The 21,298-nt window shown below is 45.9% G+C and overlaps 1 protein-coding gene across 7 annotated transcripts in view; it reads right to left on the bottom strand.

Moving 5' to 3' along the window:
- The window catches only part of ATP2B4 (ATPase plasma membrane Ca2+ transporting 4), a 780,797-nt gene that overhangs the window by 326,525 nt on the left and 432,974 nt on the right, over positions 1 to 21,298 (bottom strand). For all 7 annotated transcript variants that reach the window (XM_086923502.1, XM_086923496.1, XM_086923498.1 and 4 more), the window contains one exon: positions 2,907 to 3,104. In XM_086923502.1, the coding sequence (XP_086779628.1) occupies positions 2,907 to 3,104 (198 nt within the window). The remainder of the gene's footprint in view (positions 1 to 2,906; positions 3,105 to 21,298) is intronic.

The raw sequence follows: 21,298 nt of genomic DNA, 5'->3' as shown, positions 1-21,298 counted from the left end.
TTCTGCCCTAACACCTCCAATGCGACATTCCCAATGAATGTCCCCGCCAAAGAACGAGTGGAAATGCAAGTGTTTAATAATCCTAACAGAGCCACATTTTCCTACCTGAAGAAATGAACTGCTACAACACTGACTGTGGCCCTATCTGTGGTGAACGTCTCTGGCCTTGTATGCATTGAAGGCCGTGAGACTAAGAATGTGGGTCACAGCACCTGTATCACTGTAAGGGCTTTGAACACTGCCAACCCTTCAGCGCTTGTTGCATCACCCAATATGTACTTTGTCTGTGGAACCAAAGCCTACACCTGGCTCCCAAGAAACTGGGGGGGCACGTGCTACATATCCTTTGTCTTGCCACCAACCTACACAGCCCCTGCAGAGCATCATCGAGAAAAGCGTTCTAAAGACACTGATCAAGCAGACTCTGCCGCATCACAGTTCCTCCACGCAGCTATGGGGTCCGATGGCAAACAGCCGAGCCATCAGACATCTGTCTCAATCTGTAGAAACCGCCCTGAACGTCACAGCTGGCATCATCACCAACAACACTGCTGAGCTCCAAGCGGTCCGTCTCGTTGCTCTTCAGAATCGTATGGTCCTAGACGTGGTACTACGGACCGTGGATGAGCATGCCGCATCATCGGTGCCACCTGCTGTGTATATATTCCTGATAATTCACCTTCTGTCTATGCAGCAATCGAACAGCTCCATAGACTGTCTTCAGAAATTCATCAAGGATCAGAGACTTGGACAATTGGAAGTTGGCTTTGGGGCATCTTGAAGGACTGGGGTTGGAAAATATCAATGTTTCTCTTGGTCCCAGTATTGGCAATATGTGGTTGTTGTTTGGGTGTACAGTGTATACCACTTTTGTGTTCTCTTTGCATAATTACCTTGCGCCCTAAGACTATGGACACTTAGCTAACAAAATTGAGAGTAATGTATGAGAAACAGGTACAGGACATTATGGAGATCGAAATAGACTGACAAGCTGGCTAGTTATGTTCAAAGGGGCGACTGTTAAAAGCAAAACGACAATCATGAACATTACCTGCGCCATCTTGTCTGGTGGAAGTTCCTATGTGCACATAAGCTGCAGTCATTCTGACCGACCACAGCCATTTTGTATTCTGTTGGTCACCTTTGTTTCACTCTGCCCTTACTAGCATCCATCTGACCAAACCTGATATGTGTGCTGGGGGCTATAACCTCTATTGCCACAACAAAACTCAAGCACCACTTGCTGCCACAAACTTGTTTGTCCGCTCCTCTCTGTTTACAGGCAAACCCTTGGACACAAACAGGTTCCAAATACCAAACAGACTCTTGCAAACATGGTTTATTGCACTGCAAACAGCAAAACTTGTTTTTGCAACAATGGGACCGGTTTTTAACAGAACAGACTCTTAGATCTGGCCGTTCTCCCATGTTTTAGACCCTGAAGCAAGGTCCAGCTGCAAGATAAGATTGTCTGTTTGGCCTGGGTGGGAGGAGAATAACAGTTGGGCTTGTGTGACAATCTACCCGGTGCGGAGACTCCAAGTTTGTGGAAATGTTGATGAAATGATGTTGGGCTTGTGTGACAACCTTGCATTGTGTCAAACCTGTATAAAAAGAAGAGCCAAAGGAGTTGCTGGCAGAACACCTCCCTCAGACATCCCGGTTTCTGCAGTTGACGTGGTCTCCTCATGAGAAATAAACCTTTTTCTTGCCTTCCAGTTTCCAGCGCTTGCCTCCTTATTTTGGTAACTAACCCAAGGTGAATTAGAGGCGGAACCCTGAGCCAGGCAGCATTGGGGGTCTTAGAAGACTCGCTGCTTTTCACAAGTTGCTCAAAACAATTATGTCAAAAATTAAAAGAACAATAAAGAGAAAAAGCCTATGCCTCTTAAGAGATTGCTAGCAACATAACATGCAAAAAATGTGTATTGAATAATAAAGACAAAGATTTATTTTCAACGTTATCGGCTTCACTATTGTTCAGTGTAGCATCATCAAAACACAACATTCTTCAATATTCAAACTCCGTAAAGCGATCTCATCGCTGTGCCTTTGATGCCATATAAATGGACTATTAATGAATTCTTGTTAGCAGGTTTTGCTGTGTTTCTTGAAACATAGTTATTACTACATCCTTTACTCTGACAATCTCATCAGCTAACTTTCAGTTGTGCAGTGCAGATCTACTTCTATGTACCACAGTTATCTTTTTCTGTGCACCATAAATCACACACAAGAAAGGTATGTTCTTACTTCAGATCATAGTGCACTGTTACTGTTCCTGAGGCGTGCGGTCCCTGATTTATTGTTCTGCACCTTTCCTCACAAATCGCCAATGACAGGAGCACTGTCTCCCAGGCAATTTCACAACTTCTCTTCCGTTTTACTTTCTGTGCCAAAATGGAAGAAATTTACAGCTATATCACATTCTAACATTGTTTACCACTACGACTTGGGTAATGAGACACAACAACCTTAGTCGATACACCCACAAGATGTCTTTTGCCTAAGTACTCAATCACAAGATGGACTCCAGAGTGAAACGCACCTGAGCATGGGGACCTTGCTTTCACAGCTGAAAGCATGTTTGTCCCAGGTGCTACTGTCTTACTCAAAATACACACAAGTGAGTGTTAGTCAGCAATTATAAGGACAAACATTCCACATAAAATAGAAAGGGGGTAATAATAATAATAAGACAGCTGTTCTCAAATACAAGAGTTAACAGTCGCAAAACAGAATGCGTCGAACAGGACTCATTTAGGCAAAAAGAACTTCCCACAAAAACCTTCCACTGGTCAATCAGATAAAGCTGCAATATTCCCTAAGCACATATATGATTTCTTGGGCACAATGATGAGCTGTACCCACTGTACATAAGGATAATAACAAACATTTACACTTACACTCATTATCGCCTCCAGGCGGGTGGTAAAATGAAAGACCAAGAGATATTATGGCTGCGATTTCCAAAATGATGAGCGTGACGTCCTGCAGTGCCTCCCATACTAACTGAAGAAAGGTTTTGGCTTTTTTAGGTGGTATCACATTTTGGCCAAACACTTGCCTCCGCTTCTCCAAGTCTGCTGGGTTTCCCGATAGACCTGTATGAGTAAGAGAGGAGAAAAAAAGGTTAGCAAGACCAGACCTTGGCAGCCAAGAGCCTGCAGAGTATGCGTTATTCGATTGTGTGCAATTTGCAAAGCATCAGTCTGGCTGCAGACTCCAAAATTCAATTAGCCCCGTCACCTTTCAGAGCAGCCCAAAACTCACAACAGACATATTACTTCAAGTAATCTCCATAAACAGAAAGGTAGTTTAGGCATTATCTGTTGAGCATTATCCGCAGATGTTCAAACCCTTTAAAAGAGGCTATAACAGCTTCTCTACCATCCCGCTCAGAGAGAGACATCCTACATGGACCCTTTTTAGGAATTCAGTTTTATTACGTGCATAAACAGCGCAAGAGCAACAGGCCACTGCAAATTCATTGCAAGTCAGAAAAATAAAAACAAGGAAATTCAAGGAAGAAAGAATGAGAGATGAAACAGTTAAAATGAATAAAATAATATTGGCAAAACAGCTGTAAAAGGAACATTAAGTAGTGATATGTATTTATTTCCAATTTGTAAATCGCGCAGCTGCTGCCACGTTACAGTCTTGTTGAGGAGAATGGTGATAGCTTAAGCAGGACCAGCGAAGTTTTAAGATTTTTCCTAAAAGAGTTACGGTTATTCATGGCTCGCATATAAAGAGGCACAGAATTCCACTATTAAGCGGTAAGGTAATAAAAAAAGATCTGCAGGCTTCGAAAAGAAGTTTGTTGGCAGAACAAAGATTAGTACAAGGCATGTGTTGGAGCAATTTGTGAGCCAAGTAGATTGGGTTTGAAAGTTGGAAGAAGGCTTTATGTTTGAAACAAGGTTTTAGACAAGTTTATTTCCCAGACTGGGACCCAATGAAATGTGTTGAGCTGATGTTGGACAGATTTTATGATTTTTTTATTTTAAAAGGAACCCCGAGAAGTCTTGCTGCTGCGTTCTGTACACCATTAAATTGGTTAAGGAACCTTCTTGGGAATCCCTAGATACAGTGAGTTCCGTAGTTTATAGATTATATTGGTCTAAAATAAAAAAGTAGGGAGGAATCAGCTGTAGACATAAAAAAACAATTTTTTTTAGAAAAGGAGGTGAGGGGAAGGAGGTGATTGAGGTATTTTTCTAACTTGCTCGTAACTTAGCACCTTCCAAGGAGACTCTGCTCATCTGTATAATAGCAGGGCATTGTAGAGAGTAGGTTCAGGTATGTTGGGGTTGTGTAACTTTAATTGCAACTTCAAGGCTTCATGATCTAAATGTTCTTAGATCTAGAGTGTTAATTTCTCTTGATTCATTTTGTACTAGCTACTTCACTGGACATGTTGTGGGTCCTCGTTTATGGAAATAAACACATAATTCTTTGAATATATCTTATTTGTGGATTCATCCATTTCATCCTGGAGATATAATTCTTCCATTTCTTGGCGACGAGGATGGGTTTTTTAGTTCAAGGTTGGCCTTGTGATAGAAGCTTGCCTACGCAAGACAAATGTTATTCTCAAGTAGCTGTTGAACTAGGCTAGAGAGCGCGCAAGCAGAATGGCCGCCCTCGTGTGAGGCTCCTGCTGCCTAGATAATTATCCGTTATTCATCCTTCCTTCGCCACCACCTTTGCCCTTCCTGACCCCTCTCAAGCGGAGAAACAACAGATTGGCAGCCTCGGTGAATCTCTCGGCAAATTGCGCCTGGCCGCTCTGAAGATACAGCGGCCGGAATCTTAGACCGGAGCTGCGCTCTAACTTGGCTGGTGAGGCTAGCGGGATCGGAGACCTACGTTAGACCCCGGCGCACCACGAGGCGTCAGGGCCCTTGCGAATCTTATTTACATGGACAGCTTCCTAGATACACCGAGCCCGTCTAGGTCGCCCTGACCATAACGGAAAGACGGAGAGGCAGCGTTGCTGCAGGGAATCACATGCTTCCTACCCGCATTCGGACTTGCCAATGGCTGAATAGAGACGCGGTGTGCAGTGTGGGACGGGCGGACCCAGAGAGGAGCAGCTATATTCAGTGATCTTTGAGAACCCCGGTGACCGCGCAACTCAGAGGTATTTGGGGGGGTAAGTGGGGACCCTGAGAGGCTGGAACGGCGGCTTGCTTTTCCCGACCGATTGCCGCCCCCCCCCCCACACACACAACAGAGACTGCAACTCGTGGACAAGTGGTAGCGTGTTGCCGCCCCTCCCCCCCGAGCTTAGAGGACCGAGGCTTATGAAGGGAGAAGTATATACTCGCTGCCTAGGGGTTTGAAGTCGCCCAGTTCTTTGAAAGTCCTGGAGCATTCATCATCTTTACCACCCTACTGCCCTTGCCTAACCTGCCTGTGTTGGGGCCATTCTACCACAGTGATATTTTGACTTTGTGCTCACCACTACTGCACAGACACTTTCCCTCCCCACAGCCGGTGGTGTACTAGCTATCAGAGCAACAGGACAAGGGGCAATCGTTGATGGACTCTGGTTTCGGCCCACTCCGTGACGCCCGTGAGCAGCGTCTCTCGCCAGCTGCGTCCAGCCCTTACAAAAGGCCCACCAGGGAGAAACCGGATCATCGTCAACCCAAATTGTCGTTTGACCAACCTGCGACCAAGAAAGGGCTGCGGAGCACGCAAGAGGCAGGATCCTCCCAGACCAACTCGACATTCGAAAATGGCGCCAACTCTGTCACAGCCTACCTACAGCAGATGATGCAAGAAATGAGGCAAGGCTTCACCACTATAGTGGACAAAGTGGACAGGATGTCCTCCAGAATGGATGCCATGGTACAAAAAATAGACGTCCATGAAGAACGCATCACTGCAACTGAACGGCGCATTTCTGACAATGATGATACCACGGCCTCTCACACGACACAACTCTCAAGGATGGACAATGTTCTGAGAGTCATAGCGGCTAAGAATGAGGAGTTGGAAGCTCGCAGTCGCCGGAATAATATCCGCGTTATAGGTGTGCCGGAGTCCACCAACACAGGTCATATGGAGGAATATGTGGAGAAGATACTCGTAACTGCCATTGGCCCTGAGGCATTCTCCAAACAGTTTATTGTTGAGAGAGTGCATCGATCTCTGGGGCCGCGACCTAATCCTGGGGCCCCATCGCGGCCCATCATTGCGAGGCTCTTTAACTATCGAGATAGAGATGCTGCACTGAAGGCGGCGCGCGACAACTGCACCCTTACATGTGAAGGGGTCTCCTTCTCCATATACCCTGATTTCACCCCTGTGGTGCAAGAACAGCGTCGGAAATTCCTGGACGTGAAGAAAAAACTCCGAGCGCTGCAAGTGGATTATGCACTACTGTCCCCTGCCAAATTGAGAGTAACACATCAAGCTAAACAGCACTTCTTTACTAATCCACAGCAGGTAGAGGACTTCGTGAAAAATTTGAAGCGTGCCCGTGCTGGGGACAGGTGTAATGGCTTTGACAGGCAGGATGATTTCCATTCGGCAAATGAGGACGAGTAACTTTTGACATTCCTGTTTGGGCTATATTTCACTTCAAGTATCTACCTCTCAGATCCTCTGGCAAAACTGATGTACATGGAGTCTCGACGCCAGCTGGAGGTCACTGAATGGACATTGGATTACTGGTGGTAAAGTATTCCAGGCACCCCCCCCCCCCCCCCCCCCATTACCACGGGTCCGCCCCAATTTGGCCGAACAGGACGAGGGGCGAGGTGTGGGGGTGGTATTGTGCGCAACTAGTCCGCACCCCAAAGGGAATACCCCATTGCACTTGTTGACTCTGATCCAAATGTTGGGTAGTTTTGGAATTGCTGAGGGTGGGGGGCGGGTTAGGGTTACTGGCAAGTTGGGGTTGCTTCAGTGGGAGGAGGGTGGAACTGCGCTTTCTGGAGCAATGTGACACTGTGGTGCTTTACTATCTACCTATTTTAGTTTACTTGTGATAATGCATGCAATTGTTTGTTTGAAATGCATGGCTTTGAACTTTCATTCCACGACGCTCGTTACATGCGGCAATTCTATTTCACATGCGCAAAGTTCTTGCAACTTGATAAGGGCCCGTGCATACTGGGTTGTATGGCGACGTTGGGAGGCAGGGAGGCTGTACCTGGCACAACGATATGTAGAAATGTTTACACTGTATGCTATTGTGTCCTCAGAGACTCTGCGATGTGGGGTGGTGGGAGAGTGGTGCCCCGCGCAATGTTTGATGCGAACTATTGGTTTGATTGCATTTGATTATTCGCTTGCATCTAGATCGCAATTGTTGGGGTTGTTGCTCAATGGGGGAGGGGGGTTTGTTTTGTTTCTTACTTATATAACACTGTTTGGCACGAAACCTACTGAAGAGTTGCTAGATCTTGACACATCAGGACTTTCTCACAGTACACACACAAGCTTTGGGCTACTGTTGGACACTGGAACACATAATCAATCACGATGCAGAGTGATGGGTCACGGCCACTGGCACGTGCTCCCTCGCGTAATGAAACCGTCTACTACCAATGGGCGATACTGCCTTAAATATTTTGACATGGAATGTAAGGGGCCTGGGAGATCCCCGGAAGCGTAGGCAAGTACTGGCGTACCTTGATCGCCACTCCATACACATAGCCTTCCTCCAGGAGACCCACTTCAGGAGGCAGGCTTCTCACACCTTGACCAGCAGATGGGCGACCCATACTGTATTCTCGTCTTTCTCGACCTACGCTAGAGGTACAGCAATCTTGGTTAAAAGAGGCACACCCTTTACCTTAGCTGGAACCAAGATAGATTCTCAAGGGCGTTACTGCATGATGTGGGGCAGGCTGGGACACATGGCTGTCACACTGGTGTGTTGCTATGGTCCCAACATTGATGACCCGGGATTCTTTACTGAGTTATGGGCGGCAATTGTAGGGACAGGACCCCACCACCTCATTTGGGGAGGAGACTTTAACACCACAATGGATCCCACCTTGGACAGATCACACCCGGCTCCACAACACTACACTAAAGCACGTACAGAACTGCGCGCGGCAATCACAGATCATAGCTTGATTGACGCCTGGAGACAACTACACATTAACACAAGAGAAGGCACTCACTTCACAGCTCAGGCGCGATCATGGGCCAGACTTGACTATATTTTCCTAACATCACAGCTCTATGCCTCACTTGTCAATGTGCAACACCTCCCCAGAACATATTCAGACCACTCCCCTGTGAAACTTACACTGCGCTCAGCGGACCTGGGCCCTTCCACGGCGGCTTGGCGGATGCAACCCACGATGTTGTTGGATGCCACCTTTCAGGAAGAACTAAGAGAGGAATGTTTAGATTTTTTCAGAAGGAATAAAGTTAGAGATGTGGAAACTATTTGGGACGCATTCAAGGTAACACTGAGAGGGATCTGCATCGCGAAAGGTGCTGGTGCTTTAAAGGCGCTGGAAAAAGACCTTAAACTTTTGGAGGTGACACTGGCCACTGCTTCCACTGATGCTGCACTCCTGCAGGTGCGAGAAAAAATTTCTGAATATACTGCGGAGGCTACAAGAGAATCGAACTTTAGGGGGAAATACTGGGCCGCTCGACGTTATGGCGAGGGCGAAAGACCAGGAAAAGCCTTGGCCTCCACGATCAAACTAGCTCGCACTCCCAATGTCATACTGGAGCTCGAGGATCCAGATGGCCTGGTGGTTCGCGACACAGATCCTTAATTACTTTGTGTCGCATTACAGCACATTATACGATTCCTCTAGAGTGGGTACGCTTAGACTGCAAGACTATGTAGCTGACATAACCCTTGGATGGCTTAGTGATGCACAACGGGCCTTTCTTAGTGCGCCATTCGAACTGGATGAAGTTTGGGAGGCGATTATGGGCATGAGATCGGGTAAGGCCACGGTATTGGACGGTATCCCGATAGAATTTTATAAAACTTACATCAAGTTTATGGCCCCAGTGTTACGCGAGGTTTATGAGGATGCCCTGGAGGTAGGCCATCTGCCACCGTCTATGAGAGTTGCACTCATCACTTCGCTGCTCAAACCCGGCAAACCTGCGACTAAATGTGACTCTTATCGCCCGCTCTCATTGCTTAACCCCTTCGATGCGGCCGCTTTTTTTCCCGTGTGCGGCCGCCGGCCGAACACGGGCGGGCCATGACGAACCCCAGCCGTCATCAGCACACGAGCACCGTAGTGCATGACGGCTGGGGTTCGTCACCAGCATGGAAGGGGTTAATTGCGATGTTAAGGTGCTTGCTAAGCTTATTGCTAACCGTATCTCTCTCCTCCTTCCCACCCTGATATTACCTGACCAATCCGGATTTGTGCCTGGCAGGGCGAGCTCACACAATCTGCGAACCTTCTTTTCGGTCCTTAACTCAGTGCACGAGGACCTACCTATGGCGGCGGTCTTCCTCGACGCCACCAAGGCGTTTGATTCCCTTGAATGGGATTATGTATTTCAGGTACTAGAGAGAATGGGCTTTCCAGTGATCTTCATCTCCTGGATCCGACTCCTTTATGAGCGGCCCGTTGCCAGAGTGCTCATCAATGGTAAACTATCTGAGTAATTCCCCATCACCAAGGGAACCAGGCAGGGTTGCCCCCTCTCACCTCTCTTATTCGCGATTGCTACAGAACCTTTGGCTGCCCAACCACGCCAGCATCATAATGACAAGGCATTGAGGTGCTTCCAAAGGCAAATATTGATATCGATGTATGCGGATGACATCACCCTGTATATACGAGATCTCAGCGAAAACCTAAACCCCATCCTTAGAGAATTCATACAATTTGGTAGACTCTCCGGCGTCCAGATTAACTGGGGTAAATCTTGCATATTCCCGCTCACAACCTCCACAACACGCTTTGACCTAGACTATCCCATTACCTGGAGTGACGGAGATTTCAAATACTTAGGCTTTTACATTGAAAAAGACAGGGACGAGCTGCTTCGAGCTAACTACGGTACTACTATGAATCGCGTTATTGACAACATTGCACGATGGATTACCTTACCTCTGTCGATGGCAGGTAGGACATCCTTGATTAAAATGGTGATCCTCCCACAATTTCTCTACCTTTTTTTGAATATCCCATTTTATCCGGGCAAATCCTTCAGAACTCATTAAACTCGTATGGGGCGGTAAATCCCCTCGGTTGAAATGGGACACCCAGATTCGGCCTTATCCTCAGGGTGGATTTGGAGTACCAGATTTAGAACTCTATTATCAAGCAGCTCAAGCTCATTATGTATACTACTGGGTGCATCAACCTAGATATATGCCTCAACTAGCCGCCGAGCACTGGTTGGCCCATCCTATCCCTATTGAGGGCGCGCTCTACTCAGTAGTGCCTGGCAGAGATAAAAACACCCACAACAGTGATGAGCACAGTCACGGCTTGGGCCCGGCTAGCTACTAGACTCGAAGCCACAATGCTCTATGCGCTACTGTTGCCGCTAGCCTACCATCCGGATAAGCCCTTATTACAGGAAGTGGGGTTTCGCAAATTGCTCCACAGGATTCACGTGGAGAATTGGGGTGACCTATACCACGAGGGCACATTTCGCTCCATGGAGCATTTATATGCAAGCATACAACCATCCTCGCTTGACATTTTTCCATATATTAGGCTTCTTCAAGGACTTAAAACACTAACACCTGACTTTCCTAATGAGCCTGTTGCCTTGGTCCCTCTGCAACTCATACTCCAAACGGACAATCCTTGCAAACTAGTGTCGACTATTTACAGAACGGTGCATACACAAGTAGACTACCAGCCTTTGGCAGCCAGGCAGAAATGGGACCTAGAGCTAGATAGACCCCTCACAGACAAGCAATGGATGTTCTGCCTCCAACAAACAGAACGCATATCTGCTAGCAGTCGGCATAGAATCATACACTATAAGTTCCTACATCGCATGTATTATACACCTGCCTGTATGTGTAGACTCCAGCTCCGCACTACTGACAATTGCGACAGATACCATGCTCCCGGGGCTGACTTGCTGCACCTTGCGTGGACATGCGAATCGTTTCAACACTACTGGGTTTGTGTACTCGAGGCACTGTCCAACATGAGTCACATTGTGATAACCCCCTCCCCTGTGCTGACACTGTTGGGGTACGTTGAGCCCATACCGGCGACATACCGCAAATTTGTTGCCTTGGGCCTCCTAGTAGCGAAAAGAAGAGTTGCGTGTCGTTGGGGCAGAGGCAGAGCTCCAAAATTCAAGGAATGGCTACATGATTTAACATATTGCCAGGAACAGTTAAACACATATTCTGACTTGCTGCCTACTGCTTCACGGCCCAGTGATATATGGGCACCCTTTCCGTTGTTACCTTTCCCAAGAACATGATGACGATGTGGAGGGAACCGTGGGCTGAACCCCCCCCCTCCCCTACCACCCTTCCCTCCTCTCCCCCCCCCCCTTTCCCCAACAGCTCATCTGGATACTCCCCACCATGTCAATGTATCTCTTATGGAGGAGGGTTGAATGGAGTGGCCCTTGGAGACATAGCCCCTTGATTATTGCATTGTTGAAATGACTGCCACTTTCACTGTATTGCCATATTGTGATGTATGTTCCAGTGTTCTATATGCTTATAAGTGCTGTAATAAAGACTTACTGTGATGTACCCCTTGATGAAGGTTTATCGATGAAAAATCCAAAAATAAAGTTTTCGAAAAAAAGTAGCTGCAGAACTATCTTTGGTGAAAGATGTTCTTGTTCGTGAACACAAAGTTGTGCCACCAGAAGGTTTGAGGAGTAAAATCATCTCTCTTGCTCATGACGGACACTTAGGAATTTTTAGTACTGTTCGGAAAATAAAAGAATTGTATTGGTGGCCTGGGATTGATAGTCAGGTTAAGGTGTTTGTGGATGAATGTCCAGAGTGCTTGTGTTCTGATAAGCATTGGCGTACTTCTACTACTCCTCTATGTCCAGTTGAATGGCCAAAAGGTCCTTGGCAGAAGTTAGGATTAGATTTCTCTGGTCCTTTTAATCTTCTTGGTACTCATAACAGGGGTTGTGTAACTTTAATTGGAGCTTGATGACTTCATGATCTCAATGTTTTTAGATCATTCTAGAGTGTTCATTTCTCCTGATTCATTTTGTACTAGCTACTTCACTGGACATGTCGTGGGTCCTTGTTTATGGAAATAAACATAATTCGTTGAATACATCTTTTTTGTGGATTCATCTATTTTATCCTGGAGATATAATTCTTACAGGCATATTGCTTCTTTCGCTAATTTCAGAATCCGGGGACGTGCAGGATTGAACAGTGTTAATGGACCTAAAAAGTTTGCAAACATTTACTTCAGGTAGATGGGCAAACTCACTAAATGATTATCCTGATCGATATCAGTCTGCCAATGTAAATAGGAGACTTGGTCCTTTTGGTTTTCGAATTTAACATTTGTCTTTAAAGAAAGTAGCTAAGCTATCACACAGATTTTGTGAAGGTTGTACAGAAAGGTTACCCACTTCGGGATGGCGAAGTAAAGAGATCTTGAGATGGACTGGGTGAGATTGAACTTGAAAATTAATAGACATTCTCAGCTGGAGAATACATCTTGCAGCTTCGTGCAAGTGTAAAAACTTTCACACAATTGCAAAATCTCCCCTGTTGTGTTCGCTGGTCTTTCTTTGTTTTGAATTTTGCGGGAATGGCCATTTCGCCATCAAATCTTTAGATCATCCAGGTTTTGGCAAGAAATAGGAAATCATGCAGTTCTATGCAGTGCTTAATTATGGATCTAGCTAGTGTTAAGTAGATGGAATGTGAGGCTAATGTCAACATTGATTTGTGGGGCCAGCGGAACTGGATGCACAATGTGTTCAGGATTACACAGGATCATGGTAAAACACCTGGAACCACATGTGTTATACAGCACAATATAAGTGTTATTAAGTTCAAACAGGCTGCTGGAGGGCATAACTGTAGGTCTGATGGATTTGAACTGCTATAGAGAATAGCAGATCCTTTCCTGAGGGGCAAGGTTTCTGGCACTGGGCGCGGATGGACGCCGACGGGCTCTCCACCCGCACGGAAGTATTAGCGTGCCTCTGAACTAACCTGCCATGTCCAGTGGGCATGGGTACGTCAGTGAGGCACTACAGTCCTAGGGAAAACATGAAGTGGGGGTGCTGAAATAACATTTTCAACTGTAGTCCAGCTGCTCCTTCAGCTTTCGGAAGCCTCACCTTCTGGAAGGTAAAACTCTGGAAACAAAGGCTGAATTAAAATAAAGATGACAAAAAGAAACTCATAAAAAGATTTAAAAGGCAGCAACACCACTTAAAGATGGCGACCATTTTCTACCAGGCTCCTTCTTTAAATCAAGCGAGCTCCCCACTCACTTAGAAGGAAATAAAAAGGTTGCCGAATTGCTAAAACAATGAGGCCAGGGGGATGCAAAAGTAAGAGTCCAGAAACACTGCCACTTGTTGATAGTGGTTGTGTCTAATGCAGACACGTTAGTGCAGCTGAAAAAGCCCAGCAGGTCCTAGGGGCGAGGCTGGGTCAATCAGGCAGTAGCCTCCAGGGAAAACACACGGACGGGCTAAAAAAAAAATTCAAACTGAGTTAAGCTGCTCCTTTCACTCTCAGAAGGCTTCCCCTCTGGAAGTGAATAACTGAAACTGAGGCTGAATTAAATAGAGGCTGGATAGTGCACAAACACTTGCATTTGCAATGTAATAGTGGTCACAGTTATGCGAGTTTGATATATTGGCATTGTAAATGGCTGTACCTTTTATTTTGGTTTTGTTTTATAAAACATAAATAAAATATATTGTCATTTACAATGGCAATAGCTTAAACTTGCATAAATGCGAGACCTATTGCATTGCAAATGCTGGTTTAAGACCATGCTGTCGCTTTCAAAACCAGCTGCAGAAACGAGGCTGTTCAGCCCTTTTAACTCTCTTGTCACGGAGTGAAAAGCTGCGCTACAAGGATAACAGCTGCTATGCTCGAGGTCTGAAAGAGCCTCGCATGGGGGGTGGGGTGGGGGGTACATGTAGCCAGAAAATAATGCTCCTGTTGTCTGTAATTAACAAACTTACATGTAACACATTGCTGTTCAAACAGCGAAAATGAGCAAAAGTACGCAAACAAATTTGTGCAGCCATGTTAAGTTAAATAAATGCCCCATAAAATAATACAAGTGTAGTATAAACAAACAAATGTAGCTGTGCCTGCTTCAACAAGAAGATTTTTTCATATGAAAGGAGGAAGTATGCATAGATTAGTTAAATGGAGTCTAATGCTAAGACGCAAAGAAATGTGTGAAGGCAGAGAAGTTAATTAAAGGCTCAAATGCATAGTAAAAAGTATCAGAGAAACAAAGAAATGTAGACGGGAGTGCTCCCGCAAAAAAATGCATTTAAATGTGTTGGCTAAAGTTCAGAAACATTAGTTATATGGAGTCAGATGCCAACACGTCAGCAAGTGTGTGCAGACAGGAAAAGGCTCAAATACAAATACAAAGGGCCAATGAAAAAAATAAAGTTGTCCGAGAAACAAAGAAATGTAGATGGAAGCCACAGCTTACTGCAGCCCACAGGCTTCAGGGTGCTTCATTCCAGCGAACCGCGGAGTACAGAGCTGTCTGGCCTCTGGAACGGGTTCAAGTGCAGTAGTTATATTGCTGTATCGTGAGACAGTATAATGTGTAAATATAAAAAATAGATACCTTTGCAGACACGCTTGGGGTTAGGGAAGCCGCGGGCGGAGGTGACAAACTAGCTGGAGAGAGATGCCACATGTTTCTGGGTAAGGGCTGTTCGCGCTAGCAAACAAGACCCGGCCTCTGAAGCACTCGAGTGAGTGCGGAGCCGCTGCTTGCTCCCTAGGCCAGGGGAGAGAGAAGGCGGGTCATGCACCCGCCTTTAAGCAATTGCGTGCTGTCTTTCTTAGAAAGAAGCACGCAAAGGCCAACAGTGTGTGAGCAAAAAAATAAGCACATGCACAAGCATGTGGTCCGAGTTGAAAGTCCTTATTAGAAGCCTCGCAGAGCAACGCATATGCGCTGGGTCAGGCGAGACCTAATGATCTCTGAAACTGGGCTTGGACAAGGATGGATCGGATGTCAACACATAGCTTACTCCAAATAGAGGTCGGACAAGGGAAAGATGTGTAAAAAGGTGTGGGATTTTGGTGTTGGCAACCCAACAAGATCTCTACTTTCTAGCCATTTTAAGTCTCCAAAACTCTGTACTTTACAGTCACATATGTTTAGGAAGAAAACTGGAAAGCAGCTTTGGCTGTGAAGGGTAACCATGTAAGATATTGCAAAATAGAGCTTTACAATTTTTGGTGATGTGTTCTAGTTCCTATTCGGCTATTTACCACATAGATGGGTCTTCTGAGAAACTGCGATGGATTTTGAAAGGTTGCAGTAGGTATCATCATGTACTCTAAAGAGGCCAGAAATGAACCCCATAGTTGTAGGATGTAAAAACCAAAAGAAGGCTGACATTACCTGGTTTGAACAGTCGTGGGTGGTCTTTGTGCCTAATTATCCTAACACAGTGGCAGGTGGGCAAAGTATAAATGTAAATCCTGTGTAAATCCTAGAGCTTTTGGAGAAGAGATTAGTTACATCAGAGTGACTATACGATGCCGGTGCACATCTACTTCTGTATGGGCAGGCAACTGTTACTAGAAACGCAGTAGGGATTCTGTCCCCGATGGATATCCAGCCAGAGTACAGTGAGGGCGAAAAGAGCACAATTTTCAGGGAAAAGTCTGGGGCAAACTCATCAGGAAAACAGAGATTAGCTGTCAGTAAATAATTTTAAGACATTTAAAAAGTGCCGAAGCTATCAACACAAAACTGTTCTGGTGAAGGCAAGATCCAATATTTTTATTTGAGTCAAGGAGTGTGGGCATGGCTAGTAACTTCACGATATACAAAAACGCATAGACATCATAGGCATGTTTGTACAGGACAGTGGCAAGATGAAGGGGCAATACGCACCAGTAGCTAAAGCATGTGGTACAGAAAGTAGGCTCCGATAGAGGGAATGATGCAAAACAAGGTGTTAGATTTTGAATTAAGAGCCAAAATAAAATACCCGGCTTCCCTTTTAGACCAAAGAATGAAATCCTGAGGGGTTTACATCTTTCCGTCCTGCCTGGTCACCAAATTTGGGAGTCTTGAGTATTAACAGCAGTTTGAGAAACTGAACAATGTAAATTTTTCAAATTCAATCCCACACACAAAAAGGATACTGAAATGAGAAAGATACGATAACGGGATACTGTAAACTTCCCATTGTGGTGGGGAACAGCCGGGTAGATCTGGCAGGTGTCCCACTGCTCTCTTAAGTAAGTTATGCCCATTTACTTAAGGATTGGTAGAAGTTAGACTACTTTGTCACAGTAACTAATCGGCACCAGGAGTATTGTTTAGAGTTAAGTTCAGCTTTAATGATTTGAATTTAAAGTTTTTGGGGACTCAAGCAAGGCTTTAAGTTTCTGGATAACACTTGCTATTTAACCCGAAACCTCTGGACATGAGGAGTCTGACCCAGTGTCAGTCGTAAACTAGAGAAACAAAAGAAAAAATAAGCTGCATAGCATACCTCTTCCCAAAATGGACCCCGATTCGCTGGTCTCCTGTTTTTCAAACCAATGTCATTACATTCTGGGTAGGCCAGTTACTTTACCTGTAATTATGAAGGTTTTATAAATTGCCAAGCTGTGCATACGTATGTCATCTAGTTGTTAGGTACAGAAGTGCTATTCTACCAAAAACGTTTTCTACCGTTTGTAGGTGTGGGCCTAGGCAGAGCCTGAGTATGATGTCCAAAGTAAGCCGACAATGCATCAGTAAGTGACCAGTATTATGGATCCTTTTTTTTTTTAAATCCTCCTTCATTAGGAAGGTGGGAAGATTTCATGTGGACCTAGAAGATTCTTTAGCATTACAACTATAATTAAACTTAAATAAAAGGTTTCTTATGCAGAGTGAAGTGCCTTCTAAATTCTCATGCTGTGCACATATTATGTAGCTGTGTTATTGCCCTTGAAGAGGGGAGGAGAGTTTGAATAGGGAGTGAAGGAGAATGCGTGTTTAAATATGGATTGTTAAATTTTCATTTCTTTCCCAGTATTGATAGTAACACAATAGAGTCTAATGAAGGTGTGATCTAATGAACACGTAGCTGCTTTGCAGGTTTCCAGCAAAGACATATTTATTGGACATGAATGCAAGTATTGTCCATGGCATAGCAATGTTTATTTGTTCATACTATCCATTTTGCTATGTTTTTGGTTGCAGCTGTGTCCCATGCTTGTGTGGAAAGTGCCACGAAAAAACGGTGTCGATTATTTGTACTTCTCTTTTCCTGGATTTAATACATTGCTGCCCTCCTTCCATCCAAGTGTCAAGTGTCCCTTCTGCTGCATTAGTGGACTTTTGAAACAAACTCGGTAGTGTGATGATTCGACTGATTTAAAACGGTGCATGCACCTTTCGTAAATAAAACAAAATGGGTTTGTCCTCATGACAACTTTATTAGGTCGAGCTGGCGTGGACTGCGGACATGCGCAGTCTCGCTCCTGAGATTTAATGATTTTTGGTAGCTTACACTAGCAGGCTTTAAGCCCCACCCCTCTTTCCCATTGGTCGGCGTAATCGTTTATGCTAAACGGTGGCCAGCCATTGGGAAAGAGGTTTTGATGACGTACACTTTTTGCCAACTTTTCTCTTTTTCTGCCGTCCCACTTGGACGGACTACCTGACTTCCTGTTGGCGTAAAAGGTTTGTTATCTTTATGGGGCTAAACACATGGCCCCATAAAGATAATAAAAACTTTTTAAGCCGAAAGGAAAGCAGGCCGAGGCCGTCCAAGTGGGACGGCAGAAAAACAGAAAAGTCTACGTCGTGGAGAGCAAATGTAAAGTGCGGGTGCCGCGATTATACCAAGAGTAAAGAAATAGAAACAAACATCTATTTCTTTACTTTTGGTATAATCGTGGCACCCGCGCTTTACTTTTAATGTTTTAAGTAAAGCGCGGCTGCCTAGCGAGCGCTTGTCTTGTTTAAATGCCTGTAATTATGTTACGCCCAATAGAAAACCGCTTTAAAACCGGCAGATCCAACTACACAGACATTAATTAATTCCTTTACAATTGCCGTTGTTTTCCCTCTCGGTGACATTTAGTTCAGAATCACATGCCCAGGAACAAACGTGGACGCTGGGTGATCCAGTATAAATCTGTTGTCAACTGCCCAACTAGAATTTCTTGCAGGCACGTCTCCCACGCAACTAAAAGTGCTGTCGGGCATTAGGTGCTTGAGTAGGACTTGTGATGACAGGCTCCATGTATCCCCATTGTCCCTTTACAATAGAGCAACATGGGGGCTGACATTTCCACATGCTCTTAAAACAAGTATGCCCCCACACACACGTTAGTAACTGACCCACATCAACCCTGTCCCCGAAACAGTGGGGCCAGCTCGCGCTGGCTACAGTGGTGCTCAAGATACTCGCATCTGTTGAACTGCTGTGATGCGCGTCAAAGTTCGGTCCGGACCAGAGGTGGCGCCATGCGTTCTTGCAGAAGCAAGGCTCACACAGTCCTACTGGGCACTAGGGGCAAGCGGAAAACGAACCACACCACAACACAGAAAATTAATCATAATTCGAATACTCAGTATTATTGGTAATACTTCTTACTACCAATAATAATGACTTAGCAGAAGAAGCAGTTTTGCGATGTTCATACGTATAATATTAAAAAATAACAGCGGGTGTCCTGGATAGACGGCTGCCTTTTTTGTCACAATTACAGGTCAGTGACTACTGTGGATAATCCAGCACAAAGGGACTTGTGAAAACACATACTCCGTGTAAGCACCCCATCAATTTTTGGTGCTCACCCTCTTTACTGCATTTCTTCCAATCTGAAAAGTACTACTGTGTGAACTTTCTGCTGTAAACTCCAAACGCCTCCTCCTTTCCCTGCTAAGTCATTGGGTTTCACCCACATGTCCCTGACTGGTGTTCTTGAATTATTCCTACTCCCCACTTTTTCATCAGTATCAGCTGCGTGGGCAGCTTGTGATAGTTTTATAGCGCTTACTACCTCTCAGAGGGTGTTGAAGTGCTTTACAGCCTGTAGATCGCTGCTTCGCAACCTATTGTTAATGAATCTAATGGACAGATGTGACGTGACTGCTTTTCTTCACCAAGAGGCATCTGCACATCGCCCTGCCCATGGTCTGCCGAGGATCACACCAAGTGCCCCACTCTGCACAGATCCTCCAGCCCCCGTTGTGCGCACTCCAGGGTGTCTCACGCACTGCAGCCACCTCAGAGCCGTGGCTTCACTTGCGCTGCGGGGCAGGAGGCCCCTTTGCCAGCACTGGCACAGGCTGGTGATGGGAGGGGTTTGTCTGAGTGCCAGCGCCACTGGGCACTAAATGTGTGTGTTTTTTTCAAGGAAAAGGTGAGGGAAGTATAAATGCTCGCCGCAGCCATTGCGGCACTATCGGCCGGCGGCGAGTGCGGTGGGTCTGTGTGAGGGGATATCCCGCCCCAAATCCTCAGTCAGGTCAGGCGGTGGGTGTTGTGAGAAGGTGGGGTGTCCCCGCTCTCCTCCTGAAGAGGGATGGGGGTTCTCCGGGGTGCAGGGTGAGGTGTCTCCCTACCACGTTCCTACAGTCCCACTCGGGACAGGCAGGGAGGCTCCCTCCCCGGGGCCCACCTCACCCTCCGGCTGCCGCACTCAGGTTAGCCGGGTCGATCGCAGGCGCAGTGTCCTTCCCAGGGCTTCTGTCATCCTTCCTCAGCGCTGCCAGGGCCAAGCTTCCCGTTCCGCCCCCGACGCCCCCCTTCAGCAGCAGGAAGCTCCCTTGGACCCGCTCACCTGCACACTCACTGCTTACCATAGTCACATGTGCGTCTCTGCCAGCTGCCAAGGGGGGACGAGAGGGGAGGGGCTGGGATGAGCAGAGACACCGGCACTCACACAGACTGAGAAAGAGGCTCGGACGAAGGGGGAGGAGTGGGAGACACAAACAGATAAAGGCACAGAGTTGGGGACCGAGGACGAGGAGGAAGATTTGCAACGATCCGATAAAGCAACAAACGAGAAGAGGAAAAGACTGGATGTATGAGAGGGCGTGGAAGGATGATAGAAAGATAAGGTGAAAGGGGGAGAAAGAAACAGAAGAGCGTGAAGATGAGTTCAAAGTGCGAGAAGAGAGGAAGAAGCAGGAGGAATACGAGGAGAACAAAATAAGAAAGCGAAAGAAGATATGATGAAGAGACATGGGTTTAAAAAAGAAAATGACACCACGGATAGAGTGTGACAGACACAGAGAGACAAGTGGATGTCCTTATTCATTTATAAAGTTTTATATAGCACTAGCTAGACCCGTGGGTATCAGAGCCCTTTATATACACAAAGGAAAAAAAATGTATTACAACGCAGGACATGAGGATGCATAAAGATATAAGCAAAGACGTAATACTTATGTATACATTGAAGGGGAGGAAAACGCAGGTGGTTGAAACAGTCAGATAACCACCATCCTTGAAGGTCAAGTGAGAGGCGAGTCCACTAGGTTTTTGATGCCTAGGTTAATTGACTTGGTCGGTAAAGTATTGGTTGAAGAGAAGGATTTTCAGGTCTTTTTTGAAGCAAGAGGAGGAGGGGTTGCATCGGAGGTCGATAGGGAGTGTGTTCCACATCCTGGGTACCTTACCAGAAAAAGATTGGCAGAGTCGTTTTCTTTTTCAGTTTCGGAGGGATGAGAAGAAGCGAGTTGGTGCTTCTCAGAGTTCTGGATTTTCCTGCTTTAACCAGTTTGCTGTTTAGGTAGTTGGGGGAATGTGCATGAAGGGTCTTGTTGGGGGTTGCAGGCCAGTTTGCAAATAAATCTACCTTCAAGCCAGTTGAGGGCGTTGAGGGTTGTTGTGAGGTGTTCAAATCTTTTTACACCAGTTATGAATCGAGCTGCCATGTTAAGGACTGACCTAGTGGGGCTAGGTGAGCTTCTGGTGTCCCTGTTAGAATGGCGTTCCCATAGTCCAGTTTACAAAGGACTAGGGATTGTACTATTGTCTTGAGATAATCCTGGGGAATTAAAGGTTTAATTTTCTTGAGGAGTTTTAGAGAGAAAAGCGCACCTTCTGCAAAGTTTTTGATGTGGTGCTTCATTGACATGTTCTTATCTAGGGTAATGCCCCGGTTACTTACTGGTAATCTTCATTACTC

The sequence above is a fragment of the Lissotriton vulgaris genome, chromosome 5, assembly GCF_964263255.1.
Source record: "Lissotriton vulgaris chromosome 5, aLisVul1.2, whole genome shotgun sequence".
Classification (NCBI taxonomy): Eukaryota; Metazoa; Chordata; class Amphibia; order Caudata; family Salamandridae; genus Lissotriton; species Lissotriton vulgaris.
The sequence above is the reverse complement of the archived record's forward strand: the minus strand, read 5'-3'. Positions and strand labels throughout refer to the sequence as shown.